The sequence below is a fragment of the Meleagris gallopavo genome, chromosome 4, assembly GCF_905368555.1.
Source record: "Meleagris gallopavo chromosome 4, MGAL_WU_HG_1.1, whole genome shotgun sequence".
NCBI lineage: Eukaryota > Metazoa > Chordata > Aves > Galliformes > Phasianidae > Meleagris > Meleagris gallopavo.
In genome coordinates this window covers 34,844,470-34,860,100 of record NC_139407.1, presented here as the reverse complement: position 1 = coordinate 34,860,100, position 15,631 = coordinate 34,844,470, and the positions used below count along the sequence as shown (strand labels likewise).

Below are 15,631 nucleotides of genomic sequence, written 5' to 3'. Positions count from 1 at the left end.
CTGTCACTGAGTGCTGGCTTCTTAAATGTTAATGTTTTCTCCTATGTAGTCCATGGTTGTACAAAATGTTCAGTGATTCTGTACTAGATACTGCTGTACAGTCTTCTGGGCATCTGTTTCTTGCTTGCTAAAGAAGAGTCCTTGACTGTAGTGAGAGAGAGGGCTATGTTTAAAAAACCCTAATGCAGCAGCATCCACTGCAGGTTAAGCAAGAACACGTTATGGATCTTCCTTGATTTTAGTGCATTTAAGCTTTATGAATTAAATAAGAGGCTCCCTCCTTCCCCCTTGCCTTGCTACGCAGAAATGCTGTGTGAAGTATAATTTTCAGAGCATTGTTACAACTTCTTCAAGCGGTTTGTCAACTTTTGTTTAAATAGGTACTTGCAAGCAGACTTGGAAGCTTTTGATATTAGGGAACTGAAATCCAAATTTGATGTGATTCTCCTGGAGCCACCACTGGAAGAATACTATAGAGAGACTGGCATTACTGCAAATGAGAAGTGCTGGACCTGGGATGATGTAAGTATTGCAATAAGAAAGATCCTGTACATGTACCTAAGGAAATAGTTGGAGAAATGTAATTTGTAGCAGAAAGTGTTACAGGTGTTTAAATTAAAATTCAAAACAAAATGACAAGATTCTTATGAAAACTTAGTGTTTTTATCATGTGTACCTACACTATTTGTGTTAACAGACTTCTTGTTTCTCTTGCTAGGAATTTTATGAATTAGAAGTACTATTTGTTTTTGCTGAGCCTGACTGAAAACTTAAATGTAAAAACAGATTTTCTCTCCGCCTCTAAATTCTGAGTTTTCTTTTTCTTTTTGATTTCTGCTGTTGAAATTCACAGTATCTAGTGTAAATATTCCCTTGTTTCTTGAAATTCTCGAAGAGACTTCTAAAGTATGCTTTTGTATGCATTGGTTTTTAGTCAAAAGAGTAGGTGAATATACTTTGCTGACATACCTCCTTTCTCCAGAATACTGATCAGGTATGAAACTTAATAATCCAATTGTAATCTCGAGATCTTCTGAAAAGAAGATCAGTCTTATCTTTGAAGTTTATTATATATATGTATTTATATATTCCTTTGCAACTAATTCACCTAAAAGGCTTTTTGAAGCCATGTTAATTTCCATCCCCTCTTTGGGTGTAAAGAGAAATATCAACGTGTAAGATGCAATCTCTTTGTTTTATTGTGCCCCAGGGAACTGAGTTCCAGAAGAAGTTTTAAATTCTTCCTGTAGTAATGCATATAGATGTAAAGAAGAAAATGCTAAATACTTGCTGACAAGTAACTGTTCCATATTGAAAAGGAAGCAATAGAGTCAGCTCTAGAAAAGCAAGGTGAGGCCTAGAGGCACTGAAGTGCTCGATGTCGTCAAGCACAACAATTGGATGACACAAAGCATGTTGACAAGCTTGAGCGTTCCTTCACTTGGATATTGAATACAAAGTCTTACTGTACAAATTCTGCGTACCGATAAGCTGGTTCTAGTCTGATTTGATGGTAATATGCTGAATTGAAAACATTGAATTGAAGAAGTTAAAGCTGAAATTTTCTGTGTTCTGTGCAGTTTGGAGGAGGAGGTGCTGGGGAGACGGCTTCTTTTTAAAACTAGATTTAGTTTGTTCTGTAGGCTGAAACTTCACAAGTGAATCAGTCAAATGAAAGGTTCATATGAACAGTACAAAATTCAGTCCACCTTTAAGGAATGAATATGAAAACAAGGGCATTGATGTCTGTGATAATAGATAAGGTAACTTGCATGTTAAGGAATACGTAGTTTCTCTGTTAGCCATCCTGTTATTTTACACAAAACTGGTGCCTAACAGTGTTGAAGGAAAAAATATTCTGTCCTAACAAAAAAAACTGGAAGTGTTGGAGTAAGGAGTCATCCTCTTAGTCAGGAATTACATCCCTTTAAAATGCTTTATACATCTTACATATCTTCCCTGTGGCACTGAATGACACTTGATTTGATGTGTTAGCAAGTTGCAGATGAATCTCTTCAATTTGTAATGAGTCATATATGCTTTCCATCTGAAGTTACTTCATTCTGAATGTTTCTTATTTGTCATTGCTGAACCACTGTCCTGATAAATTTGTTTGTTCTTTTTTCCCTGAAAGTGAAAATGGATAGCATGTATGGTAATAGGAATTATGCTGTGGGTGTGTTGGTTTTTTTTTGTTGTTGTTGTTGTTTGTTTGTTTTTTTGTTTTTTTTCTTTTTTTAGTTTGTCTTCACAAGCTTCCGAGGAGTGAGTGCAGGGCTGAAAAGAATGAGACCATTGTTGCTATGTTATTAAATCTTTTTGCTACCACAGGAATGAAGCAGTGGTTTAGGGAAAACACACAAACATGTAGAATGTGTTATTCTTTTAAGTCTAACATTTTCTGTATAGATAGAACTTATGCTGAGAAGAATGATTAGTCTGGTCATCAATTACACTGGAAGTGTGTACTTGTGTAGGTTACCTTATCAGTACCTAACATGCTTTCTGGAAAACAATTTTAAGACGACAGCCAAAATATAATGCTATCTAGACTTCCATCTTTTATTGAAGTGCTTCCTGATGGTTTTCTGTGTTAATGTTCAATACTTAACTATTTTTCCTCATAACTGTGATTAAATCACAAAAAATAAGAAATATTTAATTCAGAAATGCTTATCATTGTTTTAGATCATGAAACTAGAAATTGAAGAAATTGCTGCCCCAAGGTCATTTGTTTTCCTATGGTGTGGTTCAGGAGAGGGTCTGGATCTTGGCCGGGTGGTAAGACAGTGTTTTAATTCAATTTATCAGGGACATATTTAAGAGTTTATTTTTGTCATTGACTTTCTCTTTATAGAAGTCTCAGCTGTAAATGCTCAGAGATGTTTTGTTACTGTAGTAGCGTATAATTTTAAGTGGAGTAAATAAATGTAGGTGGGGTGGCATTAACCGTTTAGATACTAATATTTTGCAGATGAGCTGCTGTGACTGTGTGAGGAAGCATTGTTCTTTCATGACTTAAAAGCTGCACTACTATTTTTTCTTGATGCATGCAAGTTACAGTAGGAGCAGGTTGTCATGTTTAATGCATTTAAATCATTATTTGTTTGTTAAAAATCTTAATAGTTTTCTGCCAGAAATACTAGTAAAGGGTACTATTATTTCATAAAGTAGGATAAAATTTTGTGTGTAGCACTGTTTGTTTTCAGACATCGCTTGGAGTTTAAGTAGATTTAATAAGTAGATTTAATAAGTCTTAGCTTTATGAAGGTCAAGTACTCTAGAAGATCTTGGAGTTACAGTCTTTGTGCTTGTGTTGGAGCTAGTGGAATACGAATTTCCAATAGGCTCTTATGGTGAAACATTATTTTCTTAGTTTGAACAGTGTTTTCTACTAAAACAGCCATATGATATTTGTTAAAGGACAACAATCAAGATTACTAATCTGTTTGCTTTATTGTCTTATTTTGTCATTTTGAGGTTGGTTAAATTAGCTTTTTTGGATTGATTTTGGTCACACACATTCATAGCAGCCAGACAGTTCTTGACCATAGCAACAGCCAAATGAGCTTGAGCCCTTGATGTTCAATTTCCTTCTTTTCCATGATTATGCTAGTAGGAGTTAAGGGTAAAAACAACATATAAGTTTTTTGTTTTGTTTTTATATGTAAGGTAAATCACAAAGTGATAGCAAAGGCTTTTTATCTTCCATAGAATTTTACTTTGATGTGAGTCACTACCTGAGTGTAGGTTCCAGTGAAGGCAGGGCCAGGCTGTTCTTTAGACTGGTTCTGATTAAATTTTTATGTGTCACAAGGTTAAAACAAAACAAAAAAAAGTGATATATGGACAAGTCAGTGTGCATTTTGTTTTGACAACAAAGTACAGTATAGTCATGCTAGGAAACTTTATTTCATCTGTATCAAATTTCTCTTCCAGGTACGAAAAATCAAGTACCTAAATTCATTATCAGTTTAGGTTACTTCAGTTTTTGATGTTTTGATGAACTGTTTTATGTCCCATTTAGTGTCTGCGCAAATGGGGTTACAGAAGATGTGAAGATATTTGTTGGATTAAAACAAATAAGAATAATCCTGGAAAGACCAAGACTCTGGACCCTAAGGCTGTTTTCCAAAGAACCAAGGTAAAGATTTGGTTCAATTTCTACTCTGTTCCTGTTTGGGCTCTTGATGCTAACCAAAGTCCTGGTGCTTTCACAACAGTTGGTGACCCAATTTCAGAAAGGTAGACAGCAGGACATCAATTCCTTTTCACAAAATGCATTGTATGGAAATAAACATGTTCTTAAGATGCATGGTGAACTTCTGTCCCTCTCTTGACTTCACCCAGTGTGAAATATAGAGGTATCATCTGCATTTAATACTGCTTGGTAAATTTCTGTTACAATATTCTAAAAGTCATATGCTTATACCTTGTTGAAGTATTGAAGGCTGCTGGAGCTGGTTCATAGATAGATGGAGCAGGAATGAGATCTTGAGAGTGAAAATGGAAACAGCTGCAGTATATTGCGATGTATGTTGTTTTGTCTTCTGAGTGGTTCCAGTCCAGGGTGAATAACAAATAAGCATCTAGTCCTTTAGTAATGCCTCTTGTGTAATACACAAACCTATTTCCAAATTAGACTAGTGAAGTTGTTGCTAGAGGAATGTCTTTTGATTGAAAGGAAACTTGGCAGTAGAATTTGACTGAACTTAGAGTCAAAATATAATTCACAGTTTTAAATATTTAAATTGATGTAGTCATGAAAAATAACTCTGGATGATCAACTGATGGTTCGTATGTATATGCCCTGAGCTTGAATCAGGTCAGTTAGCATCTCCTGGCTTCTGACAGTACTGTCCCACACTAGTGATAGAGTTAGTCAGCTTAGTTTTAACTAAGCTGTTTCATAGGTACGTGCTGTAGAGGTTCAGTACTGGAAGAGACTCAGAGGGGGGAAAAAAGAAAAGTATGCTGATTTAAGAGACTGGAATGTATCTTATTCAAGACCTTAGGAAAAAAGCTAGTAGGATTAGTAAGTAAGTTTTCTGTGTGTGTCTGGGTGCAACTGCGGCAGCTTTACTTAAGGTAGAGAGTTGACTGATAAAGTGTCATTAACCTCAGGGCTCATTCTATCTTCATTAATCATTCATTAGTGCTAAACAGCCTCAACTCTCTGATTTGCAAGTTTTCGGAGTATAAGCTTCCCTTTAAGATATCTTCAGTTTTTCTTTGACTTGCATTTACATTAATCTAAATCTTATTTGGAAGTATGATGTATTAACTATGAACATTTTTAAGTGTAAGCACTGTATGTTTATGTGTATAGTATTGCAATTCTGTGCAGCTCGCCCATGAGGGAGAGGCTAAAACTGATACAGGAGGATTTGGAGACATTCCATTTGGTAACAGAGGAGAATAGATTCTGTTGTTAGGATTTTTCTGTTTATTGAACAAAGGTCGGGCTGAGGTCGTGATGTAATAAACATTAAAATTGAACTAGCTTGTTTTGACTAAATGAATAGCTCTTTGTGGAGGATGGATTTCCAACAGTTACAATATCAAATCCTATCTATTTGGGTTTAGATTAGGTATCTCTCTAGATGGAGGTTTTGTGCCATGTCACCTTTTATAGAATCTAAGGTACTAATGAGTAACAATTCACATGTTATAAAAATAAGACTTTGGATAATTCTAAAGGCTAGATCTGTGAGGTTCTGCTTAATGGGTATCATATCGTGCCTTTCTATTTAGTCACATTCAAGGTCCAGAAACCACGTAATAACCACACAGTTGATCAGCTGCATGTATTTGATGGGTCACCTGTTCTTCCTTTCATATTTATTACTAACTCTTAAAAAGCCTTCCTGAAAGTCTGGAAATGATCACACATTGTTGTCTGCAACTTTTTTATGGTCATCTGGTGACACTTAGTAAATCAGTGTTTTATGATATCAGGGGAAAATACTTCATTTGAGTTTAGTATTCCTATAAACAGTACCTGAGAATGAACATGTAGAGCCTGCATTTTTGTCCTGTACCAGTTGAAGTGATTTCTTTCTTATTCATAATTCCTACAAACTAGTCAGTTCCATAGGTCTTTAATGTCTTAGAAGAAAGGAAAGCAGTGCTTGTTACACTTCGCAAACATTTTTTTAATGCTGACAGAATTTACTGAGGCTGTTTAGGTAGTTTGATAGTGAGTTTTTGATGCAGTATCTTCTAGATACGAATTGCAGAATTGCAGGGGCTGGAAGGGACCTCTGGGGATCATCGAGTCCAACTCCTTTGCAGAGCAGGCCCCCTGCAGCAGGTTGCACAGGTAGACATCCAGGTGGGTGTTGGAACATCTCCAGAGAAGGGGAATCCACAACCTCCCTGGGCAGCCTGTTCCAGGGCTCTGTCACCCTTATTGTGGAGAGATTCTTACATACATCTGTGTGGAACTTCCTGTGCTTCAGATTGTGGCCATTTCCCCTTGTCTTATCCCTGCACACCACTGAAAAGAGTCTGGCCTCGTCCTTTTCCCCCCCACGCCTTAAGTATTTATAGACATTGATCAGATCCCCCAGATCCTCTCTGCCTCGTCTTCTCTCAAGGCTGAGCAGACCCAGTTTGCTCAGACTCTTCTCATAGGGGAGATGCTCCAGGCCCTTTATCATCTTTGTGGCCCTGCCCTGGACTCTATAGAAGATCCCTGTCTTTTGTGAACTGGGGAGCCCAGAAGTGGGCACTGGTGAGGCCAGACCAGGGCAGAGCAGAGGGGGGGGAGGATCACTTCCCTTAATCTTGAGCATGAACACAACTTTTTAAACTTACAGTCTACAAAATTTAGATCTGATCTTCACTGTTATATGACTGGGAACTTTGAAAATTATTTGTATGAATGAAGTTAGGATCAGAATGTTGATGAAATAAACTGTTCCCTCACTCTTACCTTTACCACATGTACTTTCTTGTGATGACTTCTCAGCATTTCTAGTTTAAAGCTCCAATTTTGCTGTTATTGAAGAGGTCCAAATATTTTACTTCAACTTCTGTTTGAGTTCTAGTGCTTTGTAGTGTATTTCACCAACCAAGCCAGGTAACTACACTCTGCTTTGTTTTCAAAAGGCTCTGCTGGTTGTTTCGACTTGTTCTGTTTTTCTAGTTCATGCTTCAGGACATTCTCTGTTTAAAAATAGGATCTACTCTGTTTAGAATTTCCTTTCCTCAAACAACATGCCTATGTGTGCAGCATGACAGGTGCTTTTCTTTCCTGTGTATGTAGGAGCACTGCCTCATGGGCATTAAAGGAACCGTGCGTCGCAGTACAGATGGTGACTTCATCCATGCTAATGTTGACATTGACCTCATTATCACTGAAGAGCCTGAAATTGGCAATATTGAAAAACCTGTAGAGATTTTCCACATCATTGAGCATTTCTGCCTTGGACGACGGCGTCTTCATCTTTTTGGAAGGGACAGTACAATTCGACCAGGTACCTGGATGTTTGTCAAATAGTTAAATTTTAGTTTCCTTTAATAACCCTCTTCAGTATCTGGGACCACCTGATGAGGTCTGATGGAAGGTGAGAAAATAATAATATTTAGACTTACTGCATACTTTTTCTGTGAGGTTTTGCAGTAGCTGCAACTTCAGACAGTAAAATAAAATAGATTTCACTGAGCTTTTTGAACAAGGAGTCACATGGGCCAGAGTATTTGTCTTGCTTACTTCTCTGTGGTGAGCATATACTAGGGAGTGAGAGAATTCTCCCTCCCTGGCTGGAGAGCATTCCCAGACAAGTAACCATCCTAGTGTTCAGCAGCAGAGAAGACTTCGGCATCACTTGACAATTCTCCCATTGCTGTGATAGTACTTTAGTGGTATTAAGTCCTTAGATAGTAAAAAAGTGACTTCTGATCTAGTTAATGTTCTGTCCCACATGATTGGATAGCAGAAAATTTTGCTAGACCCATAGATCTCATGTGCATGGCTTTCATACAGAACCATAACAAGCAATATTACAGTTATGGTTCCAATTTCTGCTATTACTGTTGCATATAGGAACAAATCCGCATCACAGATGAAAATTACCACTGCTTTCTGTTCTCTTTCATAAATGCATTTAGAAGTAAACGTAGAGCAATAAGAAAGAGCTTTAGGCTTTTGTTCTCCCCATATCTTTAATTGAAGGTAAATGCTGAAATTGTTCAGTATTCTACTGGAGTACTGAACTGTGTGATTTCTGTCTTGTAAGGTCCCACTCCATATATTTCCGTTGTACTGAATTTCAGCTTTTTGGAATTACGGTAGTGAAGTGAATGTGCTATAAAAATTGAAATGTCTTTCTCACTACAAGTCACAGTAGCAGATCTCTCTGCTTTTAAAAATATCCCAGAGAGATTTCCTGAGATATGTAATGTGGCAGACAATAGATTTCCAGGAGCTGTATTTTTAATTAATGTGAAGATCTTTCTGTCAGAAGCCATGTTGTTTGGCAGGTCTGTGACAACTATCACATTTTCAGAGTTGTTTTTTTTAACCATTGTTTTTCACTTATTCTGGTCTTTAATTCATCAGTGCATATTAAAAAGAAAAAAAAATCAACTGACATCTCATTTTCCCCATATTACATGGGGTTATACTTTATAGGAGCATTATTTCTTTTCCTAAACTGATTTTAAATTCCCTTGAGCGTGGTGCCAGTCCTACTGTCACTATCTCAAGATGCAGTCTTACATTGAGTGTTTCATCTAACACGGTAGAAAACACATATAAATGTACTGTTTGGATTGAAGGTCACTGCATTTTATTTGTCTTACTAGTCAGGTTTTTCAATTTATCGTGTACTTGATGAAGGAATTTCGCTGCAGGAGGATAGACTACTGTTTCTGCCTTAAAATCTAATGTGGAATAGAGTACAACTGCCCAGTTTCTTTCAGTTATCCATGAGCGTTTGAAGACAGTGTCTTTGTACCTGATGTTATGGATAGTGTGTTTATGCTTTACACAGACAGGTTCTATGTTGGTCTCTCAACATTTATGGTACAACATGCCCCTTTGGAAATAAAGGGAAGGAGGTGTGGAGAGGTGAAAATGTTGTGGTTGCCCTTGGTTTAGATTCTTCTCGCAGTTTTGTATAGCAGTGTTTCCCACTAATTAGAGACTAGTATTTTGGATGGCAGAGGAGAAATGGATGCAAGTCCAGCCACAGCCTGTTTGCTGAATGTGAATGCTAATAATACATAAGATAGAAAAAATTTTGCTTTTTTTTATGGCTGTTGGAAAAGGAGCTGTATCAGTAGGCGAGCTGTAGGCAGCGTTTTACTTAAGATAATATCCAAGTGTTTTTCCACTTCTGCTCACAATACTATAGAGAAATGAGAGACATTATCAGCTATTCTTTGATGAGCCCATAGCATTGCATTGCTGGGATTTCTTCCTTGATATGCATTGGGTTTTTTTTTTGTTGTTGTTGCTTTTGGTTTTTTGTTTTTTTTTTTTGTTTGTTTGTTTGTTTCAAGTAGAAAAATATTGCTTAGGCATTACTTCAGTGCTGTTGTAGATAAAGTCTTGTAAGTTACTGTCACATTGTTCCATATTTGTAAAATTGTCTTTTGTTTTTTAAATGTAATGGTTATCTTGCTATTAGATAGCATACTTTAAATTTCCTATTCTTCATTCAAGAAGTTGGCAGAGCACAGTGCTCTTACCAATTAGCATTTTGAGTGTAGAATTACTCAATCTTGAATTTGTGGATCTTCACAGTGCTTTGTGAACTATGAAAACCTGAACAAACAGACATGGGGTTTTTTTTGGTGTTCTTTTGAATTCTTGTTTTCCCTAAAATACGTTGTTGAGATCACTGAGCCACATTTTTCTTCATTAATATGATGAACTAAAGTTAAATTTCCAGTGACATTTTCAAGTAGTCCAACCCAATTTTAGTTCATATTGCAAAGAAATAAGAATGTATTTGATTTAAATGCCTGCCTCCTTGGTTCAAGTGGTAAAGCTGAAGGGTTCACTGACTGCTACGTTTGTACATAAACAGGTTGACCTAACTCTAAGCTCTATTTGCATATCATAGGATTCAGCAGCAGCATTGTTATTTTGTCTTCAGATGCATGTTTACAGCATGCTGTGCTTCTGGCTGTGCTGCCTTAATTGTTTTTTGGAGACAAGAACCTTTTGAAAGAGGCAGAAAAGGGAGATGTGTAGGTTGTCTTTAAACTAGATGAATTTATTGATCTGGTTTACAGCGCAGTCCCAGGGAAACTGGAAGATGTAGCATAGGAACAAGAGGGAAGGGGTATTGCAAAACTACAACCTGGATGTTCCCTCCCCCCCACAAAAAAAAAAAACACAACACAAAAAGCCATAACAAATCAATGTAAAATCAACTTTTATCAACTGTGCCTTTCCTAGAGATGATCTTTTTCATTCTGTCCAATGTGTCGATAAGTATCTGTTCCTATCACTTGAATATTCACTTAATGGGAAAAAGGAAATTAAAACCTCCAAGCATGAAATTTGCTTTTGCTTTCATTGACTCTGGTTTTGTTCCTTAGGATGGCTGACTGTGGGACCCACCCTCACAAACAGTAATTTCAATGCAGAAACGTACTCTTCATATTTCACTGCTCCAAATTCCCACCTGACTGGCTGCACTGAAGAGATTGAGAGACTTCGCCCCAAGTCACCACCACCTAAATCGAAGTCTGACCGTGGAGGTGGTGCTCCGAGGGGAGGAGGAAGAGGTGGGACTTCAGCAGGCCGAGGAGAACGGGGCAGAGAGAGGAACAGAACTAATTTTCGGGGTGAGAGGGGTGGCTTCAGAGGGGGACGAGGAGGTACTCACAGGGGAGGCTTCCCCACACGCTGATGACTATTAGGAAATTGTTTCTTCCCCCAGTCCCTTGTCCCACCTCTGAATCTTCTTAATATTTTTTTTCTAAAGTGAATTATTATTGAGGCACAAGCTCCACGACTTTTAAAATTATTTTTGGTGCAATCAATTCCAAATAGTCTGTCTTCCAGTGACTGGCCAGGCAGATCACCTCACTTGACAGCAGCACCTGAAAGTGCTAAACTGGGCCTCCTGACAGCATCTGTTTGTCAAAGCAGAGCCATCTCTTCAAACTACAGATGGGACTGAAATGAAGATACTTGCTGTTCCTGTATTGCAAGTACTTGCAAGTTAGGGGTTTTTTTTTAATGGTAATTTTCTCCAAAACATGGATTCTTCTTCATTCTTTATAGTTCCAGGTTTGGACTGACTTGCATTAATATGGTGGAATAGGCATGAAATGCAGTTCTGAGTTGTGTGGCAGTGGCAGACTTATTCTCTTACTCATGGAAGAAAAACTGCTGTGTCTATGTTGACACCAATTTTAACTTCTTTTAAACCAAGAAGCAAATTGAATAAATAGAGTTCTATTTTTTCTTATTTGGTTTAAGTTTCCTGAATTATTCTTGGGAAAAAAGGAACAAGTTTTATTTTTGTTTTGTGAAGTAGATGCACTTGCTTTTCATGCCTGTAATGGAGAGAGTGTTAATTCTGTGCAGTCACATGTTGTGTTTCATGAAGAGTAACAAGTTATGTGTTTATATCCTGTCCGGAACTTCTATGTAGGTCTGGATTGCTTCTTGAGTAAGGATTTTCACCCTACTTTTAATAGTCATCATCTTCAGTAGGGAAACCCAATTTCATTGCAGAGCAATTGCACTGTATATAATAGAAAGACCTCATAAGGGGCCACATTGGAAATGTGAGGTGATGCTATGAGTGACAGCTTCCTGAAAGTAATCACCTGAATGATGAAGTCTCAGCAACCAAATCAAGGATTTTGTTTTGCCTGCTGACCTGGTGTGGATTGGAAATAGACTGTTGGTGATTAGGTCCAGAATGCAGGATGGAAAGAAAGCAATTTGGTATGTACAGTACTTGTTTTTAGCAAAGCAACTCCGAACTTCCAGAACACTTGGCAGACAGAACAAATCTGGCTGTTGAAGTCTTTTAGGTATGGATTTTGGAAAATTGGATTTTAAGTCTCAAAATGTTTATCTGTTGAAGTCTAACTTTAAAGTAACTGTTCTGTACAGTAGTGAATTATTAAACTTGTTTATCAAAGCTAATGTTGAAATATTCTTGTGAGTTTACTTTCTTCTTAAGGTTTTGGAATAAGTTAAGTTTTATTGTGGTTTCCTATCTACTATTAGAAAAGAGGAGGCACTAAAGTGTTCATGAAATCTTAGCATGCAGGTTTTTGTAGGGTGTGGTCAACTTCATAGCCTTGATGGTGTTTTTATTAAGGGGCTGTTAAAGGATAAATGAAATTCACCTATTGTTTATGTTTTGTTTCTTGCTGTTAGACTTGGAAAGCTGAAGAGTGGCCGGAACTGGGAGGAGAGAGTGTGTTTTAGCAGCAGTCTGCTGAACGCTGCTTAGAGCAGCATTTGGTAGATGTTGTGCTGCAGTAAGAAACATTTTCTTTTTGATTTTGCCCTAATGATGTCCTTACCGAGAACTTAAATACTGAAGACACTTAACCTTAAAAAGGTAGCCCTATGTACCAGTGGTAAATCTTTTTTTCTTCCTTAGTTAGAATTCTAAGAGAGAAATGAGAGTTACCATTTTCTTCTGTGTCCACAGGTGGTTGTTTGGTGCTTAGATCTTACTGTAGAAGTATGGTCTGCAGTGAAGATGAGACTCAGAAAAACGTAGCTGAGTTGTGTTTCTGTATTAGTTTGCAGAAGCCAGGATGTTGCTTGAGACTTGTGATGTGGTATGTGATGTGTGATACATGAGTTGTAGATTTTATTTATCTGGCTGGACCATCTTCACGAAGGAATTGCAATGTATGTGTTGTTAACAAGCAACCTTCCTTACTTTTCTAATTGAGGTGACTGGCAAGGAAGTAAGTTTTTCTGCGTGTCATCATTGAAGAAAAGCTGCTCACTGGAGGTATTCTGAAGGTGGTGTTTCGACAGTGATGGACTGCCTCTAAAGGTAACAAAGTAGCACATAACTGTAACATCCTTGGGGTTGAGATGATAGAAAATGCTGCAGTGAGTTACTGCTGTTTTTCCCCCCACTTAAAATAGTGAAAACACATGGTTGCTTTTTTAAATTGCTGTTAATTTGGGCCACATCTGAAGTTGTGACTAGAGATGAAAAGCTTTGAATTCCACTACCAGTTTTCAGTTTTCTCAGTTTTAACACTTTAACAGAAGTAGGATAACAATCATAGTCAATGAACTCATGAATATTTCATTTGCTGCAGTTGCCTTAATTTCAGCACATTATCCTTGAAGATAAAAAGCCTAACAAATTTCTTCCTTTCCAGCTTTAATGAAAACATAAAGCCACCAATCTGATTTGGGATGCCTGTCTTGATGTTGTCATGTCTTTCCATTTTGGAAGAGGCTTATAGGACTTGGAATATGTTATAGACCCCCTGTATAAATCAGGTGAAGGGTTTGACAATTATATTGGCGAGATACTTGAAATGTCTTAGCATTTAGCTTCAAAGGGATTTCAGAATACCAGTCAGCTGCAAATGACTGTGTGCAAATCCAGCCATCAACCTAAGGATTCCTTCCATTCTGACAGGGTCAGTTCAGATAAATTGGTTGAGATGCAAGAGATCTGTGTAAGTTAGTTGGCAATGCTTTTAGAATTTTTTAAGATTTTTCCCTAGGCAGTATCATGAACATGGGCTCATTGTTCATAGGTACTTTAGTCAGTGGAATTTAGGTTGCAAACGATTTTGCTCAGAAAATGATAGTTAAATGTCATTGAGTCAAGGAATTAATTTTAGAGTACTCCGATTTTCTGAAATCATTGGCAGGGGATAGAAGTATCCAGAATGTGTTCTAAAGATGAAGCTCACTGAGACATTGAAAATACACATTTGTTTTTTGAACATGGCTTTTTAAGGACATAGTGAGTAACTGGAAGTGACAGGTAATGAGACCCCTGTTTCTGTGTATGTTCTTCTTCCCAAAGGGTAATGCTGGCACCTTTATTACTGTAGTGGGAATTGACTAATATAAGCGGGTGAAGGTCAATGTAATAAAGGCGAGGAAAGCTTACTAACCTGCATGTAATAGGGTCGTTTCCATAGTTGAAAAAGCAAGGTAAGTTTGTGGAAAAACATGGAATAATTTGAGTGTGATTACTGTAGCAATGAAAGAAAGAGAGGGAAAAACAAGTCCTAGCTATGATTAACTAAAGTTTTTGAGTGTTATAATCTTAACACGTATGCCAGAGATGAGAATTGCACTACTTAAATGTCTGTGTAATAACTTTCATGGTCATTGCAGGAGCTGCAGTACGTCACATGAAGATGTATCTCAGTGGTAGGTCAGTCACTGTGACACCTTAGCGTAGATAAAAGTAACGGTATGTGAAAGGCTAGTGCTCTGATGAATGGGGTATGCAGGTACCTTTATCTTGTTAAAACTTTGTTCTGGATAGCAGCTCTGCATATGAACTCCTGCTCTCTCCACAGGCTTTAAGTAGACAGGTAACTGATGTGGGTGTGTTCCCAATGGAGCATAAAATTCATTTTGCTTTATGAAGTACTTAGAGCATTTTTTTGTGTAGAATTACATGTAGCATGTTGAGTATTGCCTGGATAATAGTCATAGTGGCAGTACAGAATGGGTATGTGGGTGCAAGTAACAGTACTGCTGTCTCACTAGGTTTTCCTACTTGATTTGTGTTGAACAGATGAAGTAGAACTGCACACTGATCATGAAGGAACTCTGCTTTCTTTTGGCAAATCTTAACTCTTTTAAGGTAGAAACCTGTACATGTTTATGTCATCACGCAATGGGAAAACACCAACTTGTTGAACACCTATGCCCTATAAAAAGGACAGTTGTATACTAAAAGGAAAAGCTGTTCTGTATCTTTCAAACAGAAAAAGTTTCTCCCTTAATTGCTTATACTTCCATTACGTTCATCTGAGTTGTGAGAAAGCAGGATAGAGGGAGAGGTATCTAAAATAAATATTTTTTGAAGTGTAATTTTGAAAGCTTTTACTTCTTTGTGCTTGAAACCAAATAAACAGGGTAGTCTTGTGATTACACAGACACTGCTGTGATTCTTCCAGGCAGCCAAAGAAATGGCTCGGGTTTTGCCTCTTTCAAATTCAGGGGAGATGCTTGCACTCTTGGGCTGTGCGTGCACAAAGAGCATACTAAAGATTTTCTTTAATACGTAATACTGACTTGCCAGGCCAGTAGTTTATAAAGTGCGTTTCAATATAATAAATACATTTTACTAACTTCTCAGATTAATATATCACATCTCATTTTTTCATACCTTTAAAATAATTGGTTTAGCCAGTGCCTAGTTCTACAAAAAATACGCAAAAACAGGAACTGTTAGAGCTGAGCTTTGCATTCTTCTTATTGACTTCTGTTCAGAGAAGGGCAGAGTTAGCACAGTTAGGTTGGTTTGTTGGTGTCTCTATTTTATGAAAGAGAAGGAAAGGTTTGTTGAATGTAGGTGCACAACTCTGGTGTTCAGCCTGGCCGATTCCTTCCCCTTTTAATGGGGGTGATGCTGAGGGTAGTGTAGTTTGGGAGTGTCTGTAATTAGAAGCAGCTCAAACAGGTCAGCAGTGGACAGGA

The 15,631-nt window shown here is 37.5% G+C and overlaps 1 protein-coding gene across 1 annotated transcript in view; it reads left to right on the top strand.

The window, feature by feature from the left end:
- Positions 1-12,124, top strand: part of METTL14 (methyltransferase 14, N6-adenosine-methyltransferase non-catalytic subunit) — a 52,148-nt gene extending 40,024 nt beyond the window's left edge. Inside the window, exons 12-16 of the mRNA XM_085222843.1 lie at positions 381-522; positions 2,689-2,781; positions 4,028-4,144; positions 7,271-7,481; positions 10,558-12,124. Of these exons, the coding sequence (XP_085078969.1) occupies positions 381-522; positions 2,689-2,781; positions 4,028-4,144; positions 7,271-7,481; positions 10,558-10,871 (877 nt within the window). The 3' untranslated portion in view covers positions 10,872-12,124. The remainder of the gene's footprint in view (positions 1-380; positions 523-2,688; positions 2,782-4,027; positions 4,145-7,270; positions 7,482-10,557) is intronic.
- Positions 12,125-15,631: the final 3,507 nt, after the last annotated feature.